This window comes from Zootoca vivipara, chromosome 16, assembly GCF_963506605.1.
Source record: "Zootoca vivipara chromosome 16, rZooViv1.1, whole genome shotgun sequence".
Classification (NCBI taxonomy): Eukaryota; Metazoa; Chordata; class Lepidosauria; order Squamata; family Lacertidae; genus Zootoca; species Zootoca vivipara.
In genome coordinates this window covers 31339485-31355403 of record NC_083291.1, presented here as the reverse complement: position 1 = coordinate 31355403, position 15919 = coordinate 31339485, and the positions used below count along the sequence as shown (strand labels likewise).

Sequence of the window (15919 nt, the reverse complement as noted above, 5' to 3'; positions counted from 1 at the left end):
ATTGTAAGGCTCAATTGTTTCGGCATTATGCAACAGAGGACTCTTGGCCTCTTCCTCTGACTCACTGTGGTTGTACTTCCTGTCTTGTAATGTATGCCCTTTGGTGTCCGCTTGCTAAAAGCTTGTCTCTTTTTATCAAATGGTTTCCAGTAGGACTGCAAGTTTTAATTAGCAGATCAATCAATTAAAGTTTGATAGGGGAAGGAAGAACAGGTGTTTGTGAGTATGAATAGAGTATGTATGTGTTTAAGTGTGTAGGGTGGAAGGGAGATGCTTGTCCTGGCCCCACCTTCCACAGCGCCTAGTCCAACCCATTGCAATGAAGGAATCTTTTTGCCCAGCGTGGGGCTCAAACCCATAACCCTGAGACTAAGAGAGTCGTGCTGAGCCTGCTCTTGTTTTAAATGGATGCCGTTTTTACCAGAAGGACTGTGAACTGTTGTGGAAATCATGTTTTTAGGACAGCAACAACTAGAGTTTTTTTCGGAGGAGCTTGGTACAAGGGATGTATGTGTCCTAGGCTGTCAAAGATGGCTTTTAAAAGAACTGCTTCTGCTGTTGTGGCAGATGCTCTGTTGGATGCTTTTCAGTATGGCACCTGGTCCATGGCCTCCACTGTGGTTGCCCAGAGAAACATCTCGTTGAGACAGTGGCTCATTGATTCTAGTTTGGAAGCACACTTGGCCGGTCTCCTTTTCTCAGGGGCAAGGATGATGACGACGACAACGATAATGATGATGATGATGATGATAATAATAATAATAATAATAATAATAATAATTTTTTTTTATTTATATGCCACTCATCTGACTAGGTTGCCCTAGCCACTCTAAGTGGCTCCCAACAAAATATTAAAAGCACAATAAAACATCAAACATTAAAAACTTCCCCTACACTTTTTGAGAGTCTTTGCAGGTTCACTGGGTGGAAAGAAGAACTAAAACCAAGGTACTGCCTTCTGCTAAAATAGATGAATGCAAGGGATGACAGTCTTTCTTTTTTTCATCCCCCCCATGCAGCTTCCCCAGTCCACCTAAATGAGAGCCTTGGTTGAGAGTTTCCAAGTGACTGGAGAAGACCGCTGTTGTGACTGAAGCAACTAAGATGTTTTTCCTTGTACATAATGTTGAAATAATTGATTTCTATACAGACTGCTGTTAAGTATGCAGTCGTTCTCAGAGAGAAGACCTGTATAAAGCTGCTCTAAAGTTTAATATCTTGATAATGGGGTGGCTCGTTGGAGGGTCTGCTTGGTACTAGTTCTTCAGACTGCAGATCTGTGCGCTATAGCTTCCATCATGGTGTCCTGTTGTGCCAGAAGCAGTTTAGTCATGCTAGCCGCATGACCTGGAAAGCTGTCTGTGGACAAATGCTGGCTCCCTAAGCCTGAAAGCGTTGATGAACGCCACATCCCATAGTTGAATTTGACTGGCCTTAACCGTCCAGGGGTCCTTTACCCTTACTAAGCTAACAACTCTGAAGGTTAAATGGGATTGTAAAATAAAAAAATTAAAGTAATATAATAAAGTATCAACAAAATATTATTTGCTTATTATTAATAATAATAGCCAGAAACCAAGCAGCATAGTCTGTCTACACAGATATGTATTTGGTTGCCTTTTGAAACCCAACACAACTGATGCATTCCTACAAAGCACCAGATTTGCTAACCCACATCAGATCACAGAGAAACATATTTGTACCTACAAGCCACCTTCTTTTACAACTAGCTGTCAGCTATCTCTGCTTTTATGTTTCTCGGTCTCTATTGTAAAATTTCCATTTCTTACCCACACGCACCATCAGCCCCCTTCCCTTAGGTGGCAGAGGCGTACCATCTTTTCCAATCTTTGATGGGTTTCTCCTTCCAGACATGCCAGAGAGATCTCTTTATATTTCCCAACCATTTGTCACCATTAAATAAAACATTGCCAGACATTCCTGGCCACCAATAAGCATTTTTCTTTTAGCTTGAATGAAACCAAGAATTATCAGAACATTCCACAAAAACCTAAATTAAGTTTGGATTACTTGGGATTTCATGACAAAGGGACATTGCCCAGTCAGTGTAATAGTACTGTGGTTTGCACCTTGTGGCAAGCCAGGCTATGGTTTATCATGAACAAACACAAATGCTAATACAGTATTGTGCCCACCCTGTTCCTCTCCCCCCCCCCAAAGCAGGGAGAAAATGAACTGGAGTGCCAGCTTAACATTATAAACCAGTGCTTGTGGTTTGTTTGTTTTTCCAAGAAGATGACTTACCACAGCCATCACCAACTTGGTTATGTTGGATTTCTGGAAGAAGAAGAAGAAGAAAAGAATTGGAAACTTTTCTGTAGCTGCAAATTAATTGAGATCTGATTTACCAAGTTTATTGAATTGCTGTTTCCTTGTAAATGTTTAAAGATTTATTTTGATTAGTGTGAAATTTATACACTGCTTGTTTGAAAAAACAGCAACCTCAAAGCAGCTTACAAAAGATAAAATAGTAAAACTGAGAAAAATGCACAGCCATACTTAAACATAAGGCAAAGTAAGTTAAAATACTAAAATAAAATACTTAGTAAAGAAAGCTAAAATATATTAAGGGGGGAAATTAGTAAGGTGTACTTAGTAAGGTGTACTTAGTGTGATTTAAATGTTATATTCAAACACACAGCTTTACTTAGAATTTTTTATTGGATTACTTGAAAATATTTGGAGAAATGACAACTCTGTAGCATCTACTTCCTTTACTTTTAGATTTAAATATAATTTTAGGATGCCTGGATTGCTATGTGCATTAACAAAAATCAGCTTCCTGGGGATAGCCATCTGAGAAATTAATTACAGCCTGATTTAAACTGTTATTATTGTATCCATTCTAGTTCACAAGTTTGATGGTGGCTATGCTTTCATGTCTCAGTAAATCTTAATTACCGTACCACGAATATGTAAATGGAGCAAAAAAACACAACCCATGACTAGTGCTGCATCTGGGGATCACAGTTTGTTTTGCTACAAATGAAATGAAACAAACCATGATCCTCAGTTCAGAAGTAATGCTAAGCCAAGGCTCATGGTTTGTTGCACCCACTCATGCTAGGGAAGGATCTAAGTGGGAGTGATTTGTGCATTTATTTTGCACTTACTTTGATGTGCTGACTGAGCAAATTTATATCCATTCATTGCTGCCGAATAATTTTAGGAAATTATGCATTTTTAAAAGTGCCTTCACTAACTAGGATCCCATGCTCATGGTCAAATGAAGATCATACATCATAGAACCTTTTCAGTCTTGGTTCCTGTTTCCTATGAAAACGGTAGTCTCGTCAGCATGACTAGAAAGCAACAGGAACATGTCTTTTTAGGTAACAAAGTCTCTCACAATGGATCTGCATAGGACACTATGCACTCAGTGGGAGAGGATTGGGAGTGACTCCCAAGGCAAGTTGCCAAGTGCTTTGTTCTTGTTTTTGTAATTGGAGAGTCTATTATCTAGGGGAAATGTCTCAAAACACTTTGGGGTTTAGAGCAAAATATGCTTTCATGGGGCCTTAACGGGTTCTGTGTTCTGAATTCATGGGTGTAACAACAAGAAAACTGCACTGGTCCATTCAGCATTCATTTATTTGTACAGGGCTGTCATAGCCTATGTTTTCTCCAGTTTGGAGTGCAAGGTGGCTAACAGATGCAACATAATTTAAAACCACTGCTTTATTAGGACACGAAAGACCAGCAGGGAATAATGACTAAAATCAAATGTTTTTGATTTCTTTATCCTGCATTTTTAAAAACCTCTTCAGATTTGAGTGTGTGTGGATTTTGGGAGGCTTCAACAAACTGAGCTGCAGTTACACAAAAAGCAAGAGGTTTTAAGATTGGGAAATGGTGGGAATGGGAGATTGAATGCAGCCCAGACGTTTTCAAAGCATTGTGTAAGTAGCGTTCTGCTAGCTAGGAAGACAAACATTTCCAGAGCTTTGGGGCATGTACTTCTTGATAAACACATGGATTCTTAGTCTCTCCCCCCCCCCACAAGAGTATCAAATCTATTTTATTAACATATTAAGAGCTTAATTTCAGTGTAGGAAAAAAAGATGGATTTATGATAATGTTTTAATAGCATCACAGGTGTTTGGGGAGTATTTCTATGACTCATGTATATAGGGGCAGCTGTTGGCTGAGGTGGCAGGAGAAAATTGAGTTTGTTTGCATACCACAAAAGGAAGGCAGGAAATAGAAAGCCTGGTGTTTGTACGCTTGTGCCTTTTTTGTATGTTTACAAACAATTGAGGACTTGTCCAAAATTCTGTCCCAGCATCCATTTAGAAATCTGTATGTATCTAATTTGGTAAAGTTGCTAGGAATTCTCAATTGCTACCAGAGACTTCTGAAAGTCTTTCCATGTCTATCAGATATCTCAAGGTCTCACGTAGACCTTCCAGATCCACTTGCTTCATCCAAGAAAGCTCTTTATGCTTCTGAGCCTCCATGTACTAGCTATATAGTTAAGGAAGCAGCAGCAATTGCACCAACTCTTAATATTTGCTAATTTAAAATATAAATCTAAGCACAAACTGTCATTAACAGTGGAAACAATGAACAACATGTTGAACTGTACAGTATTTATCATTATCATTCCCATACATCAGGGTGGCCATCTTGATGTTCTTGAGATACTTTTGGACTCCACTTCCCATCAACCCCAGCCAGCATGACCGATAGTCAAGGATTATGGGACCTGTAGTTCACCAACATATGGAGGACGCCACATTGACGATTTCATAAAACTGTCATTGTCTTCCTTTCTATGTTATTACAAAATGTGCCAGCTTTCTCATTGAGGTGGCCATTAGATCCTGTGGACATAATTTTGGAACAGTGCGCTGTTCCAGAATAGGATTTTAAAAGTACTGTTTGTCAGTCCTCATAATTGCAGTATCTTTTTTATGCCATTGAAGTAACATTATCTTGTAAAATTACTCTGCAGGGATTTCCTGCCTCGTGGATCTGGAATTGTTACCAGGCGTCCCCTCATTCTTCAGCTTATCTTTTCTAAAACAGGTATGTGGTTTTTTCCATTGTATTTGAAGAGTGACCCAAGTCCTTGTGTAAATGCTGATATGTCCGTGTGCGGTTTCTTCTTTGACTGTGACTATTCTAGAATGCAGAAATCTTTATTTGCTCTGGTTAACTAGCATTGTTTATGTCTTCGTGGGACTATATTTCAGTGTTCTTAACATGTTTCCAAGCCAGTGTCTTTATTAAGTCATTTATTATGCTTTGGTAAAAAAAAAAAAGGACATGCTTTTTCTGAATACGTTGACTTGACTTGTAAAACAAATGTGGATAATGAATCAATCAATTTTGTAAAGTACTGTATTAGAATTGTATTCTGAGTGAGGAGAGGCTGTGTTCAAGCTGAACCAGTGCCTGGCTGTACTTATGGGCCAATAAGCTGAAACTCAATCCTCCTAAGACAGAAATTGCGAGTGAGTAGTTTCCAGGTCTAAGAATTAGAAACTTTGCCTATTCTAGATGGGATTGCACTTCCTCTGAATGATTATTGGGGGGCAATGGGGTGATGAAGTAACCTGGGGATGTCATGCAGCAGTCAAGACTAAGCTGCTGCCTGGGCCACCCTGTTCAAAGGGATTGACCTAAGACAAACAGCAGCTACTTGGGTCATTGTGCTCAACAAACAGTGCATAGCACGACTATGATAGCATCTCTCCTCACGCTGCCCAGGGTTGGCTGCTCAGTTCATCATTCGCAGGAACTGCGCTGAACACCTTGGCACCACCTACCTGAGCCAGTGTGCTAAGCAAAACCAACTTGCAGCACAGCAGTAGCAGCCTCCCCTTTCTGCCCTTTCTTGTGCACTGTCTGCCTAGCTTGGTGGAGGTGCACAGGAGCAACTCTGGCGGTCTATTGAAGGTTGTCTGTGGGGTTTTTAAAGAGCTTTCTTAGGGTTATGACCGTCATACACGTTGAACAACAGAACATCATGTGTCATGGGGTGGTGATAGGCCCTCTTGAGAGACCAAGCATCTAGTAGTTGCCAACCATTTGGGGCTTTTGGGTGCACATTTGCAAACTGGGCAAATCGTCCTGGGCATCTTGCACATCCCACAAGCAAGCACACTCCTTATTGTACTGGCTTATTGTACTGGCTTCGGCAGAAGTGCTTCTTTCAAGCCAAGTTTCAGCAGGGAAAGGAGAAGGGGAAGGGACCATGTGGGCACCATGGAGGACCTCTCTGGGCACATCCCTTGGGACCAAAGCAGCAGCACATTGGTAACATAACCCAGTAAACGGGCAATAAATATTTGCATAATTTAGAAAATATAGTGTGTCTCCCCCTCCCCTCACATTTTCATCTCACAAAATAAAACTGCTGAGCATACAGTGCAGCCCTACTAAATTAGGCCTGCAATATAAAGCATTTGGTATAGTTAAAAGCGGTTTTCAGTGACAGCTCCTGAGTTGAGCCCTCAAAAGGTGTTCCAGAGGTGTGAATTCCAATCTGACAAAGTGTTTTCTCTTTTTCAGAATATGCAGAATTTTTGCACTGCAAGTCTAAGAAGTTTACAGATTTTGATGAAGTCCGACAGGAGATTGAAGCGGAGACAGACAGGGTTACAGGAACAAATAAAGGCATCTCTCCTGTTCCCATTAACCTGAGGGTGTATTCACCACATGGTAGGTGTGGTTTTGTGCTCTGGATGAACCTTTTAAAAGCAGATATTACTGGACTGAATACATATATTTGAGGGCTACTGGACTACTAAAGTATCCTGGACTGGAAATATCCAGTAAAAAGGAAAGTTATGGCTTTATGTGGTACTTGGGGAGTAAGAGTCTGTATATAGCTTGAGCTGTAGGAGGATGTGAAGGCATTAGATGCATTATCATGGTTAAAAAAGGCTTTGGGGTCTTACAGTTGTGAGGATAACTAGCTAGATCTCCCTAATGGCTTCCCTCCATCCTTGTATAAAAAGACTTTGGCAAAGTTCCTTGAGGTCACAAAGCAAAACCTGATGACCTTCTCAAAAGGAAGTTCTTAACACTGTGCTCATTTTTCTTTTCAGTATTGAATCTGACTTTGATTGACCTTCCGGGTATCACTAAGGTGCCAGTGGGTGACCAACCCCAGGACATTGAGTACCAGATAAAAGATATGATTTTGCAATTCATCAGCAGAGATAGTAGCCTGATTCTTGCTGTGACTCCAGCCAACATGGATTTGGCCAACTCAGATGCTCTCAAAATGGCCAAAGAAGTTGACCCACAAGGTAAAAAAAAAAAATCTTCATTTCCCCCCCCCCTTTCACCTGTTGCACTGATCAATTCCACACAATTCCATGGCAGAATACTGTAGGGTCTCCAAAATCTCACTCTGAGCTTCTCAGCTGAAATAATTGGGAATCCCCAAATCATTCTAGGTAGAATAGTCCAGGGCCAGCCCTATGGCCAGGCTGGGTGGCGCACGGCACCACGGCGCCGGCCCGCCAGGGGGGCGCCGCGAGCTGCTCCCGCCTGCTGGCCGGCCGGCCCGCCACACAGCTGCGCCCACGGCAACCGCACTGTGCCTGCCTGCCTGCCCGCCGTGCAGCAGCACCTGTGGCAGCCGCGCTGCGCCCGCCCACCGCTCTGGGAAACAGGGTGGGGTGTCGCCAGAGGGATCCATTGCACCACGGCGCCAGGGGTGCTTAAGACGGCCCTGAGTGCCGATGTGCTTTTTCTGTGGCCCTGTGCCAGATACCTTTCTCTGCTAAAATGCTGGTCTTTAAAATGAATTTTCTAGAGGATCCTGGGAACAGAATGATAGTAGCAGAAACCATAAGATTAGGACAACTGGAACTTAAAATTGCAGGGCAGAACAAGATGGAATAATTCATGTCCTTGGTGGCAATAATTAATTATGTGCATTAAAAAGAAGATGCCTTAATTCCTAAGAACTACAGGTGTCTAAAATCTTGGCCTAATCTGGCAGCTGCCCTGTATCTATCCAATATTACTTATGAATCTCATAGATGGGCCTTTTCCAGAGCCCGATTTGATGCGATGCCTTCAGCTGTGTTACACAGCAAATTCTTGCGTATACCAATTGAAGAGTGCTTTTGTCCATGCATGTCCAACAAGGTGGAATCTGTTATTCACATTCTTTTATTCTGTGAATTCTGTAGTGAAGAACGATCGCGACTCATTTTACCCTTATTATCAAAATTCACACCCTTGCAATATTATCTGGAATTTCCCCCCGAAACATTACGCAATTTCCTTCTGGAAGATTCTTTGAGCTCAGTATCCTATGCTGTGGCCAAATTTTGCACCTTAGCTATTAAACGTAAATCTCTTTTATTGAATAACATATTATAACAATTTGTCCTGCCCTCCGATGATGATATTGCTGCTACAGCTCTTAGTTAAATCTCTTATTTTATGGTGTTTTATTCCGCTGGACCTGTATCTTAAGTATTGTATATTAGTATATTGACTGTTAAAACCCCATATCAGTCGTTTTAATGGTTTATGTAGAGAATTATGCAGAATTTCTGGTTTGATATGCTGGCTGTTTGCTGTAATAAACATTGACTACTGACTGATTCTGTGCATTATGAAGTAAAATAAAGAAATCAAGAGCTTTACAAAAGCCTTAATCACTCTGATGTGCAAAGTTGTGGTGCCAAGCTTATCATTTATTATAATATGTATTATAGCTCCTGATAACTTGTTTGATCTCTCACCTGAATATTTGGATCATCTGTTGATCAGCCGTTCTGTTTCCCCCCCCTCAGGCTTACGGACTATTGGGGTAATAACCAAACTAGACCTGATGGATGAAGGCACTGATGCAAGAGATGTTCTGGAGAACAAACTTCTACCTCTGCGGAGAGGTAGAAAGCTATTAAAACTTATAACTGATGGGTATTTGTGTGAATGAACTCAAGTACTGTAGCATTGGTCAGATTCATAGACTTGAATAAAATGAGTGTTTGCCAATCAGGCTTAAAGGAAGGAAGTACCTGGGCTCCAAACCACCATGCAGTGTGCATTTAATGTGCACTCTGGGTAAGAAGAAGCAAATGAAAGTAGCTAGTTTTGAAGTCTGCTTGCTGTTTGTCTTGTCCCTTTGTCATCCAGAGCATTTCTAAAGCACTCAGGTGTACAGGGCTACTGGCAATCAGCTTTCTTTTATTCCTAGCATCTATGGGTGCAAAGTGTCAGCAGGATGCATATGGGACGTGATCTGCGACCAAGCTTCATGACAAAGCTTGTCATTTGACATGAAGTTATCAGATTCTTTCTTCCACCCCCTCTTTGGGCAGGAAGCGGTCAGTGGTTGGAGCCATATATTTTCGTATACCTGTTGAAAACTTCCAATTTGCACAGTAGAAGGGACCTTAGTGATGATCCTAGCTGAGTGTTGTGCATTTAGAGCCAATTTGTGACCCTGGTGAATTGTGATCCTGTAGTTTTTAGATTAGACTAGATTAGATTTCTTTATTGTCATTGTGTAATTACAATGAAATTAGATGCTATCCCATAAAAACAACAACACAAAACACATTTTCAGCCACACATTCACTGTAATGGAGCATGAGGTGAGACAGGTATTGAGGATAGCGAATCCGAGGAAGGCTGCTGGACCTGATGGTATCACAGGAAGGGTGTTGAGGGGCTGTGCAGATCAATTGGTGAAGGTCTTTACTAAGATCTTCAACGTCACATTTAACATGCTGATAGAACATTGGGAGCACAGTCTTACGTTTAGCATGGTTGAAATCCCCAGCAATGATGTGCACAGCTTTCGAATACTTGTCTTGCTGGCTGCTGATAAAGCTCTGCAGAGACCTCATAGCTAAGTTGGCAACTGGAACGTACACACCAGTTAACATAACAGCTGTGAACTCTCTAGGGAGATAGATTTTAACTTGATTAACTTTGTCCAGATTTGATCTCTGTATAAGTCTGTATAGTGTATAGTAGGAGATGACTCATCTCACCAGCATGAGCTCAGAGTCTGACAAGAGTGGGTTCTTGATTACCCCTTCAATGAATGTGCTTGCTATGCTGCTCAATATCACAGTTCTGCATTTGAAATAAACGGTGCAAAATAGGCACATTCTCATCTTTTTTATTTGGGCTGTACCACATGGATTTCTGTAAATTTCTGAGTCACAGTGCTTTCATGTACTAAGGAAGACAACTTGTGACATCAGGGTGTGAGGCCAAGTTCCATGGGAAAGAACTATGCTGAGTGTAAAAATTCCAGCCAATGGCTGTTGAATGTCCCACTTTATCTCTGCATGGCTTCTTGTCTTTTCAATTAAAATAGGAGCAATAGGCCCTTCTTAATTTTAAGTGTGGATTGTTGTAGAAGCTAGGATTCCCCACTTCTTTTGTACCATTACAACTATGTGGCTTTCTGCAGTGGTTGCCCTGTTGTGTCCTAGCTGCTTTCTCTGCATTTGTACTGGGCTCCTGTGCAGAACTATAAGGCAAAAAACTAATATATGGAGCTGTCCACTCATAGGCTACATTGGAGTTGTGAACCGGAGCCAGAAGGATATTGATGGTAAGAAGGACATCAGAGCAGCATTGGCAGCTGAGCGCAAGTTCTTCCTTTCCCATCCTGCTTACAGACACATGGCAGACCGCATGGGAACCCCGCACTTGCAGAAGCTGCTCAACCAGGTAGGCTGTTCCTGCGGCATCCTGGCTCTTTTGCCTGGCTCTTTAATATTGCCTGAACATCACTGTTTCCCCTTAAACCTTGTGGAGGTGTTACATTATGGAGGAAGGTGGCTGGCACCTTTCACCCCAAATGTGATTCTCTCCCCATACTTTTTCTTACCGAAAAAATAATCTGCTATTCTTCATTTTATAGCTGGTTTAAACATTTCAAAGAAACAGGGGAGAGCAGAAATGAGGGTCTTTGGTTTTTAGCTTATTTCTTTTTCAGGTATCAGCTTGTTGCTGACATGAAATATGTATGTAGTCATGCTAATCTCCCATCATATACAGTTATATCCGTGGAATTGTTCCAGATGAATATGGATTAAACTTGTTGAAGCAGGAAAAGACCTGTAGATGGTTTCCATAAGCCAGTGCCTGTTTTGGAAGGGTTGAAAGGGCTATGCTGGGAGCAGCCAAGTTTTCTTTTAACTTTGTTTATCCCTAGCAAGGGCAACAAGGAAAGGATTTTGGTGCTAGAAAGAAGGATAAGGTGTTCACCTAGGTGGTGGGCCTGCAGTTTTGTTAGGCTGAGATGGGGATTTAGGCATTCTTGGGTCATATACCAAAGAATCACAGCCTACAGCTGTTTAGAGCTCCATCACACCACAAAGGGGCAGCTGATGGATAAGAATTTTGTTAAATACTGGAATTTTGTTAACTAGAGATAATTGAGAACAAAAGCAATAGGGATTCATCTTGGACATATCATATATGGAGAATGGGAAGCCGGTTTTGGAAAATTGTATTAAATTGAATTAATTTGGCAATGATTTGGAAAATCAATAAAAATAATTGGCAAAAAACAACAACAGTTCCATCACACCACAACTCACCCCTGATCAAGAGCTAGACAGCCCTCAACCTAGCTGACTTGAAAGGGAAAGCTGCTTTTGTTCAGCACTAAGCAACACTACTTATAATGATGTTGATATGAAATGATTGCTCTCTTTTTTCCATAGCAATTGACAAACCATATCCGGGAGACTCTGCCATCACTGCGTAGCAAACTCCAGAGCCAGCTTTTGTCCCTTGAAAAAGAAGTGGAGGAATACAAGAACTTCCGCCCTGATGACCCTACGCGGAAAACGAAAGCCTTGCTTCAGTAGGTCAAATCTGAATTGAGCTGTGCCTCTCACATGGGGAGCTTCCTTCCTTTGTTGTGTTGTGCTTTCAGAGGCTAGCTTTCATCTTGAGAAGCATGAAAGCATAGGGTGGTATCCAACTAAGTTTTACTCAGAGCAGACCTGTTGAAATTAATGGACCTAACTAGTCATGCTTATTAATTTCAGTGAGTTTACCCTGGGTAAAACTTAGTTGAATATCTGTGTTGTGGCAAACATCCAGTGTGCTTCCTCTGTTCATTTTTTACTTATAAGGCATCATTTATGTGAAAGTTGCAGTTCACAATGTTGCATAAGGAAAAAAAGTATGCATAGCAGAGAGCATCCTTTTGGATGTATAGGATACACAAATTACATGTGACTTTTGCATTCTTTTACATTCCACATTTGGTCGTAAAGTGCATGTGGAGGGGTATTTTTGTGTAGCATGGTTGTGGAGCAGCAAATCCTTTTTGAAACATTGTCCATAGTTTGAACTTGATCATCTTGGCAAGATTGGTGGCCAAAGTTCGAGTATTTTAACATCTTACATTTTTATAATGGAATATATTATGATCAAATCTATTGTTTTTCAGCCTAATTGCATGTTTTGATTTTTCTAAGCAGTTTTCAGATGGCAGCATAAAAAGTTTTATTGTTGTGATAATGATAGTGTAGTGTGTGCCGAAGTAGTGTACCAAATAAAGTCATCTCCTACTATGTGTTTTTTAAAAGCTTCCTGGCAAAGAATTAGATTTCATATGTACATGCCAAAAGAAGTTGATCAAGTAAAAAGTGTTACTTTTCACTCTGCATTCCCGATTGACTGATAATGGCTTCTGCTCACTCAACAGACTGTGGCATTACTGGTATATAAACTTATATATAAAATTGGTTTTAATTTATATCTGCGTAGGATGGTCCAACAGTTTGCTGTGGACTTTGAGAAGCGGATTGAAGGTTCCGGGGACCAAGTAGACACGTTAGAACTATCAGGCGGAGCCCGAATAAACCGCATCTTCCACGAAAGGTTCCCTTTTGAACTTGTCAAGGTAAAAGACATTCCCTTTTGAACTTGTCAAGGTAAAAGACATGGGATTTTACCTCCTGGGGTGATTTGCAAGTTGCTGCTGGAGGACATTCCTGATAGAGACAATGTCCCCTACTGGAAGGATCAGGCAGGTTCCTCTTTGCCACCTCTCCTGGGGGAAGAGTCATCCCTCTCTTGAGACTGATTTCTGTTGGTGACAGTTGGACCTTTCTTTTCTCTGCAAAAAAGTATTCTCATCTATAGCCTTTTTAGTGTTTACTTTGTGCCAGTTTGTGAGTTTGGTGATTAAGTATGGTGTTTATGAAGGCTATAGCTGTGCATATGAGAGTACTGCTGTATTTTCAACCCACTGTTGGCAATCAGTAAGACACATTTCCCCTGCATAGGAGTGTACTGTTGCTTGCTGGGGAAGAGCAAAGCCACAGGTGTCTGCTTTCGGCTGATGATCCAGACCGCTTTGGAAGATCTTATCTAATCATCCAAAGTTAAAAAGGCACAAGAACTGTTGCTTAGCTGCTCTGGTGCTGGCGGTCACCACTGTTGTGTGTTAAATGGCCTTGTCTTGTCTGTAGGTTTGAGGTCTGGAGAACAGTTGACTACTCCCTTGTAGTAGGAAAAATGTAGCAACAGACACTAGCAGGAATAGCAATCTTAAGGTTAAAAAACAGTTAAGTTCCTGGGAAAATTAAGTACCCCACCCACCCACCCCATCAATCGACAGAGTGTTCTGTTTACCAGTGAGTAGTCAATTGACATTTCACATAGATGTCAGTTTTGTCCCATTGTGAAATGCAGGGGCTCTACTCGCAGTAGACCAAGACAGAACTTGCCCTTCGGGTTGGATCACAGGAGATGCATGATCCAGGATGCACTCCTACTGAGGAGAATGGTCCTCAGCAAGTACACTTTTCTTGGCTACTATATAATTTGTATCCTGGATCTTTGCATAAGTTCTCTCTAAGGTGTTTGGTAAGTATGGCTTCTCTAAGGTGCGAGTGTCTGAAGAAGAAAGGAGGGCCCCTCTTTGTGATCAACCAGCAATTTTGTTTCTCCTGTTTCTACCAGCTTTAGCATTGGGGGCTTTTTGTCTTCTAGATGGAGTTTGATGAGAAGGATTTGAGACGAGAAATCAGCTATGCAATCAAAAACATCCATGGTGTAAGGCAAGTATAGGAACAGTAGCTGATTCAATGCAGCACAGTGTTATCTTGTTCTCCACTGATAAACTGTATGTAATGATAACTATCTGGGATGCTAAGGCAAGCTGGGAGTTGGTCTGAGATCCCTTCTACTGATGGTGGTTCCTGTTCTGCCCAAGTCAAAAGGAAGAATGTCACTGAGAAGATGAAAGGAAACAGAATGATGATCACCCTGTCACTGTGCCTGGTACTTTACTAAGCCTAAAGGGAGGACCCTTCTTCTGCTTGGAGGAATTTGAGTGAGAGGCAGTGAAAGAGAAAGTCCAGGGCTGTACATCAATTTGCAAATACTTCTAGCACAACTCATTTATCAGACAAAAGAGCACAGCATTTCTGATTGGTGGCTTTTGCTTCCCCTCCCCTCCAGTTTCAGCACCCTTTATTTCACTTTGTTTATGGATGCAACAATGGGAGACATGTTTTTGAGATACCTTGGGCTTCTTCTGTGCATAGCTAAACTTGAACTCTTGTTAGGACTAAAGACTTTTAATGCCCATATGGAATGGGCTCAGGATAGGATGTATAGGCCAGGAGTTTCTGTAGTTCTGTTGAAGAATGAACAGTTCCATTTAGACACTATCCTTTTGGGGCAATAGCACACAAGATCCATTGCTTCAAGTACAATCAACTTCTATTTATCTCCACCCCCCTCCCAGTATCCTGTATCTGTAATGTCTTTACCCTGGCCAGCTTTTATTCCATCCTTTTTCTTGTCAATGTCCTTAGTTTCTTAACTATTATGTGGGTGGGTGGGGGTGTTCTTTTGTCTAATTTTTGTCGCGATTTCCTTTCTTGCCTATCTGCCTCCTGTCTCACATTTTGATCTAGAATAAAAAGCTTCTTAGAAAGAAGAAACCCTCTGTAAACACCTACAGTTTAGAATTCAGTTTGCAAAAATGTCTTTCTGTAGCAAAGACTAGAGTCCATTCCCCTCTTTTGTCTCATCAACATTTTTTTCCATTTTCTGATGCCCTTATTCCACCTTTTGAACTTTATTATTTAAATGGGAGAGGGCTTGATGCAGTGGAAGGTTTTAACAGTTGCGGGAGGGAATTGTGTTCTAGAATGTTGCCAGTCTTTAAACCTGTTCTCTTTCCCCTCCTTGTTTTTCTTCTCTGCCATGTCTTGCCTTCCTTTCTCCTGCGTGTGGATGACTAGGACGGGGCTGTTCACACCAGACTTGGCATTTGAGGCCATTGTGAAAAAACAGTTGGTGAAGCTGAAAGAGCCTTGTCTGAAATGTGTCGACCTGGTTATTCAGGAGTTAATCAATACATTTAGACAGTGTACCAGTAAGGTATTGAACTAGCTGGAGGCAGCCTGGCCCTTACTGAGTGGGCTGGGGAAACCTGCCAAAACTGCACTGTTCTAATCTGCTCAACTTGCCTAACACAACCTCCAAGAAGAGCTACAAGCATCTTCTAAAATCCTGATTGGCTGGTGTTAAAATGGGATTGGGGTTTATTCTGCAGGGGAGACTATCAAGTTTCGTAGGCTTTTACAAAAATGTGAAGCTGTCTTACAACATGGTCCAGATTACAGTCTTGAAATTGTGGCTCACTGCAAGCAGGATTGGTCTGTGCTTTAAGCTTCTCCTGCTTTTATCCTCTGCCTGCAAACAGAAGCTGCTGTTAGCTCTCTGGAGGTTGCCTAGGTCTGTGGGTAGATTCTTCTTGGATCTTGGCCCTTCTCTAAGTGCACGGCTTCTTGATCTGCCATTTAAACCGCTCCCTCAGGTTTTTTGCAAAGTCATGGCTGTTAGAAGGTCATGCGGCTGTTTGGGCAAATTAGCTTCAAATGCACTGATTGGCATAATGAACCATTTCCAGTCTAAAGGCCAT

The 15919-nt window shown here is 41.5% G+C and overlaps 1 protein-coding gene across 5 annotated transcripts in view; it reads left to right on the top strand.

Annotated features, from left to right (window-relative positions):
- DNM2 (dynamin 2) overlaps positions 1 to 15919 on the top strand; it is a 60685-nt gene that overhangs the window by 9168 nt on the left and 35598 nt on the right. For 3 of the 5 annotated variants that reach the window (XM_035141255.2, XM_035141253.2, XM_035141257.2), the window contains exons 2-10: positions 4976 to 5049; positions 6538 to 6687; positions 7077 to 7280; positions 8787 to 8885; positions 10526 to 10686; positions 11688 to 11830; positions 12745 to 12880; positions 13975 to 14042; positions 15237 to 15375. In XM_035141255.2, the coding sequence (XP_034997146.1) occupies positions 4976 to 5049; positions 6538 to 6687; positions 7077 to 7280; positions 8787 to 8885; positions 10526 to 10686; positions 11688 to 11830; positions 12745 to 12880; positions 13975 to 14042; positions 15237 to 15375 (1174 nt within the window). The remainder of the gene's footprint in view (positions 1 to 4975; positions 5050 to 6537; positions 6688 to 7076; positions 7281 to 8786; positions 8886 to 10525; positions 10687 to 11687; positions 11831 to 12744; positions 12881 to 13974; positions 14043 to 15236; positions 15376 to 15919) is intronic. The other 2 variants (XM_035141256.2, XM_035141254.2) reach the window with 1 other exon arrangement.